The following is an 18,419-nucleotide window of genomic DNA, read 5'->3' as shown; positions in this document are numbered from 1 at the left end:
CCACACTCAGAACAACAATGCTCGATGCCTGGGTGCTGGTTAAAGTATGGATAGATATCAAAAAAACAATAACAAACCGCCCTAGCAGGTCTTCTTATAATGAAACCAATTTTTTGTTTATTTCAACATTTCGGCTTGCAACTTAAGCCGTCCTCAGGAAAAAATATAAAACATCAAAAGATATCAGCACTCCCGAAAAAAATACACAGGAAAAATCACATCGACATCAGATGAAAAGTAGACACACACACAGGTCTTACTTTGGTAGAATGATTAATTTATTCATTGGCCCAAGCTGATGTTTCAGCTGTATCAAAGCGAAAGAAAGGCTTTGGATACAGCCGTAACTTCAGCTTGGGCCAATGAATAAATGCATTATTCTACTAACTTAAGACCTGTGAGTGCATCTACATTTCATGTATATATATATATTCACATACAATTAGTATCAAACGTTTCGATTCTCATTGGGACCTTTATCAAGGACCTATGGATCAATGATGACCGAAACATTGGACACATGGTATGTAAATTAATATTATTTTCCTTATCTAGAGTGTGCTGGTCCTACCTGCAAAACTGCTCATACTTTTGACTGTGCACCTTGAACAAAAAGCAGGGACTGTGCAGTTACACACACACTCACAGAACAATTTTTTGGCTCTAAAGCATGCTTTTATCAAGCACCACAGAATGTACAGTATGTTTATAGCTTTTTCTCTACTGATCCCTATTGCCCAAATTGGAAAAGCTACCACTATTCAGCAGATTTAATGCATGCTGGCAACCCTTGAAATTTGAACATTTGTTTTTACATTTACTTGTAGAAACTTGCGTTCCATATTTCCTTTATACACATTTCTCAGTCCAGTGCACAAGTGGGACAAATATTTCTAAAAGGTGAGCAAAAATGTCACCCATCAGTATTGACATACTGGGCAGTTTTGTCTCAAAAGTGTAGCCATGCGTTTCTCAAATAAAACGTATATTGAAAAAACCTGCACGTAATGCAAAGGTAATTATGATTTTAGGTCACAAGTATATGACTTTGTCAAGTAAATTTTTTAATGAGATTTCAGCACATTAATTGGGTGAATGCTCTTATTTTATATGCACCACTGGTGATTTTGATATGAAAAAGTCATCTTTTGGACAAAACATTCAATAGGGAAAAATATGATACACATGTGATCTTTGTGTAAGAAGGTAATTGTTAGCACAATGGGGCTCATTTATAAACACTGGAGAAATTTGCATCTGGGCAGTAACACATGGCAAACAATCAAATCATTGCTTTCATTGCTCAACCTGCAGCTGGCTGAACAAAACTAATCACTGATTGGTTGCTATGTGTTACTGCCCAGGTGCAAATTTGCCCAGTGTTTATAAATGACACCCAATGTGTATATATAGATAATGCCTGTTTGTTTTTTTTTCCTCTTGGATAAAGCAGTTTACCTTTTGTCAACATTTCAGCCTCCTGCTTGAAAATTGCATAGAACATTCTGTATGTGCTTATAGTAATAATGAGGGCAATTTATGGGCACAAATGTAGTTTGCAAAGTGCAATATTGGATGTTATGGCTGTGTTTTTCCCCATAATGCAGTTACCCCCCAGTGGCTTAACTAGATATTACAGGGCCCCACAGCAAATTTTTTTTAGGCCCCCAAAATGTTTAGCGGACTAAACATTTAGTTACTCCCCTGTTACCCCCCCCCCCATAATGACCGAGTCATTGCAATCAACAGGAACAGTTGTGTCTCATACCACCGTTCCTGCTTCAAAATTTATTTTGATGTGCTTTCTCGTATCAGTCTTTTGCTGTCATTTCAGCGCTCCCTCTCAAATGGAGCACATCTGCTTTGCCTGTTGAGATAAACCATGCTGGGAACCCTGGAGCTACCGACCCTGTTTCAATAGAAGCACTTGCACTTCAAAACAAGAGACAGGAGGAAACTAGCCAAAAGCACCTATGCACAAGTAACTTTAATGAATGGGATTTATTACACAACCGACTGCAGGCAATTTATTGACCCCAAAAATGCACTTGTGACCCCTAAATGACCCCTAAACAACAATTAAGTTGATGATGGAATTGTGTGTAGTAACTAAATAATCTTTATTTTTTTTTAGCAAATAATGTCACAATAATTACCTCCTCTTCGTACACACATTTCCCATCAGCGTGTGATGGCACAGACAAGTATGTTATCCAAACGAAGGCTCGTAGGCTGGACAATCTCCCTATCAACCAGGTGCTCTTTGTTCTTCACCATATTATTCTTGATAGCACCATCAATATACTTCCAGTGATCGCTTTTACTTGGAGGTGGTGCCCCCATGCCACATTAGTTCAGTTCTACAAACATATCTTACATAGACAAGGGCACTATCTACAGTATGTGGACAGCTTTACAGTGGAGGCACAGCTTCCCCTTAGGTTTTCAGAGCTGTTAACCCTCAAGCTGTAACACATACCGGTGGGTGGCCAGAGGGCTTTGATGCAATTCCTAAATATGCAAGCCAATGAAAAGACAGGTTGTACTAGAGTTTTAATGTAGGATATCAAAAATAATAGGTGCTTTCTATAGAAAAGGACAAGCTTGCATAACACTACTCCAGGGATAGGCAACGTACCAAGCATACTGTTAATTACTAACAGCATCCCAATGAACCCAATTCTGTGATTTGTAGTTCTTCAAAAGTTGGTGTGGTGCAGGCAATACTTCTTGAATACCTTTTGCACCTTATTAGCATACTTAATCTGATGGAGCACACTACTGAATATGGGACAGTGATTTGCAGAGCTGAAAATTACATGGTTTCTCATGGCCAGGCCTTAAAACCTGATATCCAGCCACAATGTGCAACATAGTGGACCAGTTTATGGGTAGAGTGATGGTTCAATATATTATTACATGTATGGGACCTGTTTTCCAAAATGCTTGAGGCCTGGGGTTTTCCGGATAACATTTCTTTCTGTAATTTGGATCTTCATACCTTAAGTCTAATAGAAAATTATGTAAACATTAAATAAACCCAATAGGCTGGTTTTGCTTCCAATAAGGATGAATAATATCTTAGTTTGGATCTTAAATAAGGTACTGTTTTATTATATGAGAGAAAAAGGAACTAATTTTTAAAAAAAAAAATATTATTTGGATAAAATGGGGTCTATAGGAGACAGCCATTCCATAATTTGGACCTTTCTGAATAGCAGGTTAATGGATAATGGCTCCCATACCTGTGTTCGCATATATTTAAAATAGAAGCATTTTGAACCAAAAATTATTGTTTATTGGAGGAAAAATTTGAATTTTTGAATTTGAAGAAATGAGATTTAACTGTAAGAGCTGCAAAAAGGTAGAATTCTCTCATGGTATATACTATTTATGATAGCTTCAATAAAGGGTTAGAGGTCTTTCTAGCAGCAAAAAAAATCACAAAGCGTTGATATTGATACTCCCATTGTTGAGAGTATCCTTTAATTTTGCAAGAAGGAAGAGTTCAGCTTAAGGGCAATGGCACATGGGGCATTGTGTTTCCCATGGGAATTCAGCCCGAAATACCTTTTGATTGCAACACATCACCAAGTGTAAAGTGCTTGAATCCCATGAAATTGCCTTTTTCTTCTGTGCCTTTGCCCTGAGGTATTAAAAGGATTTCTTACAATGATAGCTGTGACGTTGTGGAGATGGCTCATTGAAGCTGTTGTACTGGTGGATACATTAGATACTGCCAGGAAAGGGTTAGTTGTCTTTTTCAAGAGCGGTGTTGGTATCCCTCATGTTAGCACAGGCTGTGTTATAGAATACAGTGGGGGAGTTTAATTTGTATTTTCCTCCAATAAATAACATTTCACTAGATAAATATAATGTCAGAACCTGTTCTACTTTTTGATGGCTTTGAATTCCAACACTTTTCTTATGTTTTGGGTAGCCGAGCATGAGTAGAGTATAACAGTGCTTTATTAGCAGGCTCTCATGCAGGCATTACACAACAATAACTTTCACTTTTAAGCTGTCAGGAAGTATGCACAGTATAAGTCTGGGCACAGTGACATCTACAGGCCATTTGTATAAACACCACAACTTTCACTCTGAAAGGGTATATAAACCCCTATTTCATTTATTACCTGCTGTGAATGAAATATTGTAAGAGACAACTGGAAACAGTCATTTATTTACCCTTTGCTCACTTAACCGGAGGCACTACTTATGCTCCAGCACCCCCTAATAGTGAAAAAATCCAGATCCCAAGATGGTCTCTTTGCTTAAATATGCAGTTATCACAAGTGGCGAATGCTAATTTAGATATTATAGGTCTATGTATGGATGGTCTATGTATGGATGGCCCATTAATCCATTCCACTGCATTTATGTACAGTGATTTTCATTAGACTGAAAATCTGATCTACAGATGCCTTTGTAAGGGGGACAGGTCCTCCCAATGCCATTCAATCACTGAATTAATGAATCACTGCTATTTGGCTATGCATGTGGATGGTGAGATAGGACAATAGCTAGCCATTGAACTGTAAAATGATTGTTTGGATAATCCTAAAGTCATTTCAGTAACTGTTTTCACAGAAGCCAAGGAGAAAATCTACTGGTTATTATTCACATTTTAACCAGCCATGGTTCCATGTCTAAACTCCGAGACTGGAGTAGTCATCCCATCGAAAAGCACACAAATCTGTGCCTTCTACACTTCTTACAGCTAAAATAGAAGAAAGGCCAGTCAAAATGATCATCCTCTATCTAGTTTACTAAGGCTGGCTTGTAAATGTCATCATTCAAATAAATTCTAATTGCTCAATCAATGTTAAACGCTGTCCCAGAATATAAAGCTGTGCATCCAAACACATTTGTGTTCTCCATCAGGGATCACATACATTAAGGGGGTTAGTTCCTTTAAATTACCTTTTAGTATGATGTAGAGAGTGATATTCTGAGACAATTTGCATATGGTTTACATTTTTTACTATTTGTGGTTTTTGAGTTATTTAGCTTTTTATTCAGCAGCTCTCCAGTTTGCAATTTCAGCAAAGGTCCAAATTACCCAAATTACATTGATGTGAATAAGAGACTGGAGTGTGAATAGGAAAGACCTGAATAGAAAGTGGAGTAATAAATAGTAACCATAACAATACATTTGTGGCCTTAATGAGCATTGGTTTTTTTAGATGACTCCTATTTGAAAGCTGAAAAGATTCAGAAGAAAAAGGCAAATAACTCAAAAAGTACAACATATAAATAATGAAGACCAACTCCAAAGGTGCTTGGCATTGGATATTCTATAACATACTAAAAGTTACCTCAAAGATGAACCACCCCAAGTCCGAGTGTCATAATCTCAAAAAAATCTTGTTTTTTTTACCAAAAAAAATCCAAATTTTTAGTGGGAAAAAAAACCTTGCATTTTTCTAGATATATTATAGCCCGAGGCTGCAAAAAGTCAAAATCCGAAAATACTCCATCTTCAACCTGTCGAGGTCCTGTAGAAGTCATTGGCAGAGGTCCTATTTGCATTTGAAGAAATTATGGTCTGTGCTGGGTTTCGTACAATAATTCGAACATTTTGGGCTTTTCTGCGGATTCCTCCAATTTCATGAAAAAGTCTGACTTTTCAGGCGTCAAACTTGAAAAATTTGGATTTTTCACAAGACAATTAGAAAAAGTCCTGTTTTTCAGGATCCTCTTTTTCTCTGTTTTTTTTATGATAAATAAGGGTAAATCGTGGATTCTAATTTGGTTGGACATTTTTATTTAAAACATCAGAAAAATTCGGATTTTGATAAATAATCCCCTTATAAAGGGAAATGTTTCTTTGCAGCCCGGTCTAACCGCTTTGTGGCTTATTTTATTTATGCTTACCTAAAGGAGAGAGAATAGCTTCTCATCTTAAAGTTTACTAAATACATTCATAAAATGGTTCTAATTATTTTCTTATTCATTGTCCCTTGGGGGTTTTTTTTTGGTTTTCTGCATAAAAGGCTCATTGTGCCAAATATAATATGTGCAAACTCTTTTGTTTTAATCAAGTAGAAGGATGCTTGTTATATCTTGACAAGCCGTGAGCATGCTTGGCCCTATGTGCAGCTCTCATCCCCTCTCCGACTTAAAGCTCTGGGTATGAAGGCTGCATTACTTTAATTAGGTCTGATGGGTTGTGATAGCGAATGCTAATCTAGGTCATTGCATATGTAAATGTGCAGCTGTACACTTGGAGCATGCCAAGGCATATCAGCTAAGGTGTCCAGTCATCACCAAGCATCAAAATCCAACATAGCGGGGATAACTGCACTGAGCAGCCTGTCTGCGTGACACCCAGCTCTATGATGTGTACATCAGTGGCCAATGCCATAGGAAGTCTTAAACTAGAAGGTAGTACACATGCTAACAAGATTCCATCATAGGTGATCTCATCTAAACTATTACACTATGACCTTTCTATACCATTCACTTCATGGAAGAGCAGCATTTAAAGGGATATTCTACAGACTGATTTGGTGTTTTGTAATCAGTACAGGTATGGGACCTGTTATTCAGAATGCTAGGGAGCTGGCGTTTTCTGGATAACGGGCCTTATGTAATTTGGATCTTCATACTATTAAGTCTACTAGAAAATCACGAAGACATTAAATATACCCAATAGGCTTGCTTTGCCTACAAATAAGGATTAATTATATCTTAGTTGGGATCAACTAAAAAAAGGGAAATCATTTTAAAAAATTTGGATTATGTGGATAAAATGGATTCTATGGGAGACAGCCTTTCCATAATTCGGAGCTTTCTGGATAACGGATCCCATACCTGTATTACACTTCTTTATCTGATGATTGTTTTTAAAAAGTAATGTTTACTTAATGCAGAATTTGACCCCTGGAGAGCAGTGTTTCTTTATACAGCAAGCTTAGCTGAAGGCTTAGTTGGCCTCAAGCAAGCATTCAAGCAACCGATAGGGCAGCTCACACAAATATCGTTCATTCAAATGTACAGGTTTAGATCTCCACGTAAAATATGTTTAAGCAATCATTTAGACTAGGGAAACATTAATTGAAAATAACCTCCACATTTTTAGGAAAGGCATTGTCGGCAGTGAATGATTTACATCATGGGTGCCCCTAGGCCTGATGCCATTCATTGCCCCCGCCCCCTCCATTTCATTCATTCACATGAGCAAATTTTCATCATTGGATCTGGAACATTAAAGATTGGCACATGGGTAATTTTAAAACCTCCTGTGCATCCCTAGTGCTTCCAGACAAATGTGGTGTGGGTGGGCAGCATGATTCTCCATAGAATCCTGCCACCCTAGGCCTTTCGCTCTGTGGCCTTTCCACAGATCCGGGCCTGATTGTAGGTGTCACATTGCTAGATATATTATTTTCTAGAGACCATCACAATCACAGGGAAGCTGCAACCCTTTCTTAAAATAGACAAAATCCTTTTTTACGTAGACTATAAATAGATTTCATTTAAATACATTTACTGCATGTAAGGCATTTTACCAGCTTGGGAGCCATTGCATCTTTTACTTGCTGCTGTATAGGGTAACTACTAAACTCTAGCAAAATGATACATGTATAAGGGCAGTTATGTGTTTGCAAGGGCATAACATTGGTATCACTATGTGATTATATACTGGTATTTTATACTTACTCCTCTTACAAGGTGGCCTAATAATGAGACCTTTAAGGCCCATGAAAGAACATGGCAATGGACAGTGCTGGTTGTTTTCAGCACCTTTTGCCTGTGTGTAACACTTTTTATAGACGGGAGGCAATAACCGCACTCCCCAGCACTTATTGGCCCCAGGCGCTTGCTGGCTTGTCTGCCAAATTGATGTGCATATGGGTGTGCAGTGCTGGCAAGTCACACACTGTCCCCTGTTTATGTATTCTGCACCTTCCTAGCCATCATAAATGAAGCAGAGACTCTCCACTTGTATCAGTTGTATACAATTGGACACACCTATCTACATTACTAGTGATGTGCGGGCTGGCCCCAAACCAGGTTGGATGGGTTTGGGCCAACTTCCACACACTTTTTGTGGGATGTGGGGTTGAACTCTTTATTCCTCTCTCCCCATGACCTTACTCTGGCAGCCTCCATTTATAAGATCATGTCTGCCCCAACCCCGCCCCCTTCCATGACATCAGAGACTGGCGGGTAGAGCCAGCTGGGTTCGGGTCAGATGCGATTTGGGAGTGGGTGGGTTAGCGACGGGTGCAGGTCTACTATCTACTCCCTATTTTTCAGTGATAAGATTGTGTTTCTTTTAGAAGATGATTGTTACATTCTATGTGAACTCATTATGGGTAAACTATTCAACAGGAGGGTGGTGAAGTGGGATTTATATGCTTTGGGGCTGCCTGTTAGGTTGGCTCTGGTACTTTATCCTGTGAATGATTTCTGTGCATTTGTAAAGCATAGAACCACAAGGTCAAGGTCATGCCGGTGATGCTAATGAGGCCTTTAGATCTATTGATGTGTAGTTATAAAAGCTATCTGAATAACTTTAATATGCAAGTATCTTAATCCTATTAAATCTGAATTTTTCATGGTTAGGTTGAGGTCATATATGTAGAGTCACATATACAGTATGTAGAGGTATTCGTTTTAGTTAGAATTGACTAATCAGTGCAAGTAAAACACATGGGAATTTTATACTAATGGTATTTACAACATGGATTCAGTTAGCAAAAAATATTACCTGTGCAGGTTAGTACTTGGTCTAAACTCCACTAAGACATTCACTGTTATTTACTAGCACTGGTCAAATTTACACCTGGGCAGTGGCATTAGCATCATAAGCATGATCTTGACGTGCCTAAAAACATGATTTCTTGCTTCTGAAATGAATTCTTTATTCATTTTCTAACACACAGATTGTTATTTACAGGTTAAGATGCAGACTTCTTTATTTTCAACCCACTCCCTTATCTCAGATATAGACATTGTTACTAATTTGTAGTCAGAGAGAGACTCAGTCCATATTTCGTTTGTTGCATTTTGAAAATAATTTTATGAAGCTGCAATGATAATGGACTGTGGTCCATGTACCGTTATGGGACCTTTTATCCACAATGCTTGGGATCTGGGGTTTTCCAGATAATGGATCTTTCTGTAATTTGGATCTTCATACCTTAAGTCTACTAGAAAATCATGTAGACATTAAATAAACCCAATAGACTGGTTTTGCTTCCAATAAGGATTAATTATACCTTAGTTTGGATCAAGTACATGGTACCATTTTATTGCTACTGGGAAAAAGGAAATCATTTTTTAAAATCTGGATTATTTGGATATAATGGAGCCCTTCTGTAATTCAGAGCTTTCTGGATAACGGGTTTCCAGATAACAGATTATACCTGTATTTGAAATGTACAATAACACTTAGTTGTTTGAGTGCAGGGTCTGATTTGGGGTTTGTATGGGTCTTGGCAAGACTACTAGATAACAGAGTGTATTCTTTAGCAGAGGATTTTTTCCTCTTTATTTGTCAGGAATGGTCACTAGCAACAGGCTTGTGAAGATGAAAAGAGCCCTGCAGATATACAGTATGACTGCATTCATTAGAGGGCAGTGAAAGATCTCAGTGACATTGTGACATTTTATTCTTGGCCAGAGCTGCTAATTAGGCATATTTATAATTGCATGTGCCAGGTTCTTAAAGGTCCCAGTCTGAACATCCCCCTAACCCATGGGTATGTCATGGCTTAGAGTGGGCTGCATCCCACTCTATCAATGACAGGGTTAAAACAACCAACGTAAACTGGTTGTTCTCTACTGCTACACATTTCTTACCGATTTCCTTGGCAAATGCCATCAGAATAAAGGTGTTAACTTGTGCACAAATTGTTCTTTGGGTGCTTCTTGGCCTGCAAATCCTGTTCCTTTTAATTAGCGGCAAGACTAAATACCAGTTTACATTTAAGCACATGTGCCGGCTATCATTAAACTATCGCATCCGAAAAATGGGATGTAAAAAATAGAAACAACTTGCTGAAGGTGGAAAACTCATTTATGAAGGATATATTTTCATACAGCAGATTTGCCTCACCAAAGAGCGATAACAGTGTTGTTTCTGACCTGCGGGTGAAGCAGGGCATTGTCACTGGTCATAAGGATCTTTATCACCATGTCAGTTATACGTGACCTCCAGACATTTCAGGCTAACCTTACTGACTTTTGATTGCTAGAACCAAGTTTAGATACGGTTTACTGTACTCCGTGCATGATAGAATCTGTAGGTTGTGCTAGCAATTAGGGGAATAGATGTAGACTAGGGTGATGCTTTAGTCAGCTCCACTCTGTGCTGATGGATGGGAAATAGTAGAACCTTGGATGAAACAACAGCTGAACAATGAAGAATGGTTAAGTGATGGCCTCTGCATGGAAGGCTGGTTACACAAAAATGCTGGGAAGGATGAATGACTGATTGGAGATGATAAATACAGTTAGGACTTTGTCTTTTACATGTGTCATGATGATTGCAACATAATTTAGGTTTGACTTGCTATGACTGGAAAGAAACAGAATAGTTTTAGGCATTTCCTCTGTGCTTCTTTACAGAGTCTGCTGTAACAGGGATTTACCTGCGATGATTGTGTGTGTGTGGTTTCCACTGTTTGGTAATGTTCACCAGCTCTCTTTCAATTATTCTGCTCTTCTGGCATCATCTTTGTAATTGGCATTGCCCTTTTTCTCAGTTCAAGATGTATTGAAGGGGTGCTTGTAAAGCCAACATTTTAATTGCGCCCAATGGAAAAAAAATCTTATTTTAAGCAATACTCTGACTATAAATGATTTCTAAATGTGTTTGCTACTTAAAGGGGTTTTTCACCTTTTGAATTAACTTTTAGTATGATATAGACAGTGATATTCTGAGATGATTTGCAATTGGTTTTTATTTTTTATAATTTGTGGGCTTTGAGTTATTTAGGTTTGTATCTTGCAGCCCTCCAGTTTGCAGTTTCAGCAGACTGGTTGCTAGGGTCTGAATTACCCTAGCAATCATGCATTGATTTGAATAAGAGATAGGACTATGAATAGGAGAGGGTCTGAATAGAAAGATAAGTAATAAAAAATAGCAATAACAATACATTTGTAGCCTTGCAAAGCATATGTTTGAGATGGGGTCAGTGACCACCATTTGAAAGCTGCTAAAAATCAGAAGAAGAAGGCAAATAATTAAAAAACTATAAAAAAAATTGGCCATTCTATAACACACTAAAAGTTAAATTAAAGGGGAACCACCCCTTTAAAGCACATTTAAAGCAGTGCTTGACTGTTCCTTGCTATTCTCTCCCATTCTGGTATTGAAACAAATTCTGGAATTCTAGGGAAAATGCTGCATTTGGGCTAAAAGCTGGCAATTTTCATCCATTTTGTATATTACCCTTGATCTTTTACACAAAGTGTAAATGTAATTTATAAATATTTGAGTTGGATATGCCTGATATAGAGTGCCAAACCAGCTGCCTGTAACCACATCTTGTGCCAAGTCTAATGTGGGGTGTTGTTATATTCATATTTTGCACACAGAATTTATTGTTTTATTTCTCTTATTTACAGAGACACATGACTTCCTATCCCTACCGGTGCACATTGGCAGACTTCAAGATAGAGAAGAAGATTGGGCGGGGGCAATTCAGTGAGGTCTACAAAGCCACCTGCCACTTGGACAGAAAGCCTGTGGCCCTGAAAAAAGTTCAGGTACTCAAAGCTTTGATTCATAGTGTCTTATCCACCCTCATCGAAGGCAGCTTATCATTGTGCCAGTGCTGTGTTGCTTTTTTAAAGAGGAACTAAACCGACCAGCAAATTTTAGGGCCAGTTGAATTAGCAAGTCTAATGAACACCAGTTACGGTTGCACTGGCCTATTTAGAGAAGCTTTTTTGAAAATTTTAATTTTTTTTTATAATGGAAGACAATTTAATTATAAGCAACTTTCCAATATACATTCATAAAAAAAGCTCCAATCATTTTTAACATTATTTGCAAATGTAATTGCAGCCAAAACATTATTTATATAACCCATTTTACTCCCTGGGTCTGATGTATATACAATAACAGTAATATAATGTCCTTTGCTACCTGTGTCTGAGAAGTCCAGGTTATTTCAAAGAGGCTTGGGGCTGCATAAGATCCATCTGCCCCATTGTTAATCCACCATGTGGCCACGTTCCTAAACCATCCGGGTCATTAGGCATGGCTTCAGATGACAGGAGAACTTTGGGGTGATTTTTCTTATTTGCCTAATGGTCATTCTCCTTCTGAATCAATGCACATGTATTGCATCAACCCTTTTACACAATTATCCACCAAACATCAGTTCCGAGGGTAAAAAAAGTTTTTTTATATAAGCTTTATCCTCTTAGTTTATATAGGTATTCCATATGCTTTGGTTCGCTCACCGTTCAGATGTGGTGGTTCGGGTGCGATATGCCCCGAACCCTGCTCTTATCAATATCCCACAAGGGGGAATACACTCATGTCCAAGAAAGCATTGGTTTTCCTCATTTATATATATAAATAGGATTGGCTTACCCTTTCGGTAGTGTGACCCGGGTGCTGCCGCCCCGAGTCCGTCGCTAAGGAAACAATCCACTGCATACAATCCAAAGGTGTGGGAGCGCACTTCCAAGGTCACAAATAGGTCGCTTCAGTTTTCTTAAAAAATTATTTTTATTTAGACATTGTTAAAAAAGAATTACATCAGCATTTGGTCTGACGCGTTTCGTATAAACATACTTCATCGGAGACCTCCGACCTCTCCGATGAAGTATGTTTATACGAAACGCGTCAGACCAAATGCTGATGTAATTCTTTTTTAACAATGTCTAAATAAAAATAATTTTTTAAGAAAACTGAAGCGACCTATTTGTGACCTTGGAAGTGCGCTCCCACATGTATTGCATCACACATGAAGTTTATGTTTTCCTTATTATCTTTGGACATTTACAGTTTATTCCTGCCAAAGATGAGTTAAATTCTTTAATAGTTTTTTTATAGAGTATTTAAAATTATCCTGTTAGATCTGGTGTGCTCTTGGTATTTACACTTCATACACAGCTTCTGCATATGTTGCTGGTCGGTATTTAGAAATGTGCTAAATCAAGAAGATAGGGTGTAAATATATCTGCTACATTGTTACAATCCTATAAATATGAAATATGTAACCAAAAATGTAAGAATTTGTAAGAAAGTATGTTTGCTTTGGTTCCAGAACCTGGTGTTACTTTGATTTATGTATGAATTACAACATTTGTCTTAAGGTCTACATCTCTCTAGAAAGTGATTATTATGCCAGTGACTTGTCTTGAGATCTTTTCTGTTTGGTACTTTTGGAGATTAGGCCTGTAGTCTAAAGCTATCCACAGACATGCAGATTTTAGCCAAGTATCCGACAAATGATCGGATGTTGCAATCTCTCGACCTGCCTCTAAGCATTCAATAAAGTAGTAAAAGAACAAATCAGATAATGTTCTGCCTATGACAGCAATCGTATGAAAGCTATGTCTGATCGCCATGGTATGAAAAATGTTGCGAAGATCCGCACATGGTCTGAAGGTTCTTACTACTTTATCTTTGCGTCTATGGCCAGCTAAAAGGAGAACTCAACCCCCTACTAATAAAATCCCCTACCCATTACCCTACCCAGTCCCCCCCTCCTTGCTCCCTCCCTCACCTATAAATGCCCCTAATCCTTTACTTGCCCATAGGTGCAGAGTAAGCACAGCGCAGCTCATGGGCGCCATCTTCTGGCTCTTCGGATTTCTTCAGGTCCTCTTCCTTCCCTTTGGCAATTTCTATCACTTTTGGCACATGCGTAGTTGCTACGAACAGGAAGGCTGCTCCAACTGCGCATGCACCAATACGGTGCTCACCTCCCAAAGGATACGGAAGATGGCACCCATGAGCTCAGCTTCGCTTACTTTGCACTGATAGGTGAGAAATATTTTAGGGCCATTTTTCCATTTTCAAAAATATGGATTATTTTATTTAGGAGCTTTCTGGATAATGGATCATGTGCCTGTTTTTAATACTGGAGGATAACAGTGACAAAGAAAAATCATGGGGGTGGAAGCAAGGAAATGTTGCAAGCTCATTACTACAATAATTCAAGATACGAGCATGTGACTGTCAGCACTCTTTTCCTCTTCCCCAGCAGTTGTATTGAACATTTCAAATAAACTGAGCTGTTACCAGTTCTTCTTGATGACCACAGTCCATCTGTTAATCCCATATGAGTAGTTTACAAGCTGTTTTCACCTCTCTGTATTGCATTTAAAAATCTGATCACATTTACCAGAAGCCTGCAGACAGCTTTCTAATCAGATCTCCATTTGGCTTTTTATAAAGTGGCTTTTCAGAGTGTGAGGATGATTTACTGTAAATGGGAACTGTAGTCGTTTTATATTGTCAGGGCAGTTTTATAGAAGGGCACATTGTGTTTGGCTCCTGCTGTAATAATGAAAGGATTTGGTCAAGCAAGAACAAATTCTAATACTTAGCAAAAATCTTAGGAAAAATCAGAAGAAATAAAAATTAATCGATTGCTCATAAACTATAAAAACAAATCTAGCCATAGAGATCATTTAAAGGAAAAATTTGCCTTAGCATTAGACGGTTTTTACCAGTGCATGCTAATAGTATATTGTATGTTAATTACTTTAAAACACTTTCATTTATTGGTGTTACTGTTCCTTTAACAGTGGTTATAATCATTAGTCCCAAGGGCCTAGACCCGGTCCCGGCAGAAATGATCTTCTGGTCACGGCAAAAACCAGTATGCCCACTCAGGCGCAATTGCAAATGGGGGAGCATTTGGCTAAAATGGAGTCTATGGGTGACAGCCTTTCCGTAATTCTGAGCTTTCTGGATAACGGAACCCATACCTGTAATAGAAAATGCCCATCCATTCATCCCAACATTTTGAAAATAAAAAGAGGGACAAAAAAGTTGCCGCGCGTAGCACTGACATTTTTGACCATGCCCGTTTTTGTGGGCACACCCCCTAATTACCATGTTAATTTTACAAAATTTGGCAGGTTATGAAAGTTTGAACATATTTCTGCGCCCATTACCAATATCCACCCCATATAATGGATGGAAAGCAGCCTGCAAATTATTATCATATTATCTTCTACCCCCCGACCACTACCACCATCCACTGTTATGAAAAGTACTCAAACCATCCACAAATATACATTTACCCAACTGGAAGCTAAAATAAGGAGGAACATTTCTAACACTTCAATTTCCCAAGCCTTCCAGGCTCAGGTTGTGAGCACAAAGGGGGGGAATTCACAAGAGTGGAAGAAGCATTTTTTTGGAAGAAAAGTTGTGTTAAAAGTGGTGTAAATGCAGCATCCATATTCACAGAAAAGAAATTTGCCAAAATACAGACTCAATCGCCACTTTTCGTTTATTGGTGAAAGAAAGTCTCTTTGTGAATATTCGTTTAGATGACAAAAATTTTTTATAAGGAGTAGAGCTCAGTTCCCTGCCAGGCATGCAGGAAATAGCGCATGTACTCGCCAACGATTGCAAAGGATACTTGAAAAGCTGCCAAGGTGGTGGACACAAGGGTCCGAACTAGTGGAAGGTAGCAGAAGAGGTATATGCCTGGTGCCCCTCCACCTTTGTGCCCTAGGCACATGCCTCTTCGGCCTGCCCCTAGTTCCAGCCCTGAGTCAGTGTAACTCTAAATTGCCCTATTTTCTAAATAACCAAGTCTGAATTTAAACAAGAAAAAAGTATAAGGAAGCATCTGCCAGTTTCTAAATACTACCAATCCTAGAGAACTTAAATGACATTGGCCTTTCCTGATACATTCCAGGAATGTTTCTTCTGGGTTTAATGGATGAAATAAAATCAGAATACTGATCAGGACTATGCTTTAATATGCAAAAAAGTTGGTCATAATTAGGTGGATGAGTTCTTGACTCCCAGCAGTTCACTCTGGTGAACACATCTGTGTCTTTAATCAAGCTAACCTATGAATCCAGGGGTTGCCTCGAGAAATTTGATGAAATCTGGTCACTCATTATATAGCAACCTAACTGCAGAGCAGCTCATTAATACTAATTATGAGAATGCAGTACACCATGGTGACCCCAAGGCTGGGTGGAATAAAACATTGTGTTGTAGTTAACTGGAACTATTGCGTGCACCACTACAGACTCTAATAAAATAGTTTCATAAAGGAATTATAAGGCTAATGTCCAACTAGCAGTTTTCTACACCTGGTGGTAGGTAACATGGTGGTAGGAAATATAAATCCCAACACTGGTTATGCTTGGAATCAAATTATCACTGCATACACGGGTTGGGTACTGTTTAGGTAACTGACTGACATAACTTGGGTGAACAATATTCATTTGTTTCAATTGAAACACTTATGGTCCTCTGTGATGCTCATTTATGATTTCTAGGTACTAAAATGAGCACAGAATTGAGCTAAAAAATACCATACAAAATCTGGTAACTGACGGTGCATCTGGATTCTGGGAAGTTGTATTGCATTGGTTGATTTTTAAAAGTTGCAAATGATATTATTTATTATATGTTGCAGTAATAATTGTTTGCAAATAATATTGCTCAAGCCATTACTACTTGTCTCAGAACCGTGAGGAAACCACACCCTGCCAGTCCTACACACCTCATCCACTTGCCCCAGATCCCCATATGCATCTTCTGCCCTACCCATTGTGCTATTACCTAGCATTACCTGGAAATCCGTTATCCAGGAAGCTCCAAATTACGAAAATGCAGTCTCCCTTTTCTCTGTACTAATAAAACAGTAGCTGGTACTTAATCCAAACTAAGATACAGGTATGGGACCAGTTATCCAGAATGCTCGGGACCATGGGTTTTCTGGATAATGGATCTTTCTGTAATTTGGATCTTAAGTCTACTAGAAAATCCTGTAAACATGAAATAAACCCAATAGGCTGGTTTTGCTTCCAATAAGGATTGACGATATCTTAGTTTGGATCAAGTGCAAGGAACTGTTTTATTATTACAGTGAAAAAGGAAATCATTTTTAAAAATTTGGATTATTTAGATAAAATGGGTCTATGGCTTAAGGATCGCTTCCTTACAGTGACCCTTTTCATTCCTTCCTTCATGCAGGATATTATTCAATTTGAGATTCAGATGTATTCAAGGACATGTATAGTGACTATTCTATCCTTGTTGTTTTGTAATGTTATTTTTCTCTCCATATTTACAGATATTTGAAATGATGGACGCCAAAGCTAGACAAGACTGTATTAAAGAAATTGATCTCTTAAAGGTAAAGTATCCCAAATAAAATTTGCCAGATTTTGATCTAAATTTAAAATGTGCAGCACATTGGCAAATTTAGCAAGCCAATATGGTCATATAAACACTTTGCCCAATTAAATGTGTTCAGGATCAATCAGGGATTTCCAGTTATACCACTGCCTTCTGGGTTTTGCATAATACATCATATTGTCTGCCTGCTCACCGACAGTTCCATAATAATTTTTGCATTATGGCATTCCACCAAACGTGTTATTCAGATCCATGTCTATCCCAGAAATAAGCAAATTTGTGTATCCACATGTGCCTTCTTTCTTTAGTAAAGCTTTTTCCTCTATTTTCCCAAAGCACATGTTTCATTGTCTTGTGTGTGTGTCTCATATTTCAAACAATATTACTTTCTTTTCCTTAATATCCTGGGGCATGAATGCTTCAGAAAGAGCAGCATGCTGTGACACATAAATATTTAGATGGGCAGAGGAGCTCTGGCTGCTTAAAACCATTTCTGCATTGCATTTTATGTGATCTAAGGGACCCAACTAGGTCAGGTCACCTTGCACACAAATGCTATCTAAGCAGCTCGTTCAGACAATAATGCAATTTAATTGCAATAATGAGCATTGTGCTGTTTTGTTCTCATTGAAAGCTATTGGTTGTTTCGGCATACTTCTGACCAAACAGATTCAGCTTTGCACCAAAACACCTAAGTTCTGTATAGATATGGGTGTATATCTTATATTTATATTTCATTAAATCGTGACTGTGTTTTTTTATTGTTTGCACATACCATTATTTCTTTGTATATACATGGTTAGTCATATTAATTTGAGCAGTGTCAGACTGGCCCACCGGGATACCAGGAAAACTCCCAGTGGGCCCAGGTGTCAGTGGACCTCTTGATTCTTACTATTTGGTCCTATTTATTAAGGGGCTTAATAATGGAAGAATATAGTATAGTAATTAGAGCTAAAAGACTAGGAGAATAATTTCTATAGCTTTTTTTTAGATGGGGGGTTCTGACATCTAAAACACAAATGCTCTGTAAGGCAACAAATGTATTGTTATTGTTACTTTGTATTACTGATATTTATATTCAGACCCTCTCCCATTCATATTT

General features: G+C 38.1%; 1 protein-coding gene across 9 annotated transcripts in view; it reads left to right on the top strand.

The window, feature by feature from the left end:
- nek6.S (NIMA-related kinase 6 S homeolog) overlaps window positions 1-18,419 on the top strand; it is a 168,504-nt gene that overhangs the window by 94,487 nt on the left and 55,598 nt on the right. For 6 of the 9 annotated variants that reach the window (XM_018231876.2, XM_041574114.1, XM_041574113.1 and 3 more), the window contains 2 exons: window positions 11,584-11,724; window positions 17,250-17,312. In XM_018231876.2, coding sequence (XP_018087365.1) covers window positions 11,584-11,724; window positions 17,250-17,312 — 204 coding nt within the window. Of the gene's footprint in view, window positions 1-1,834; window positions 1,982-2,134; window positions 2,257-11,583; window positions 11,725-17,249; window positions 17,313-18,419 lie in introns of those variants that run through there. The other 3 variants (XM_041574115.1, XM_018231879.2, XM_041574111.1) reach the window with 3 other exon arrangements.

Source organism: Xenopus laevis, chromosome 8S, assembly GCF_017654675.1.
Source record: "Xenopus laevis strain J_2021 chromosome 8S, Xenopus_laevis_v10.1, whole genome shotgun sequence".
In the NCBI taxonomy this organism is placed as follows: domain Eukaryota; kingdom Metazoa; phylum Chordata; class Amphibia; order Anura; family Pipidae; genus Xenopus; species Xenopus laevis.
Note: the sequence above shows the minus strand (reverse complement) of the source record. Positions and strands in the feature narration are given on the sequence as shown.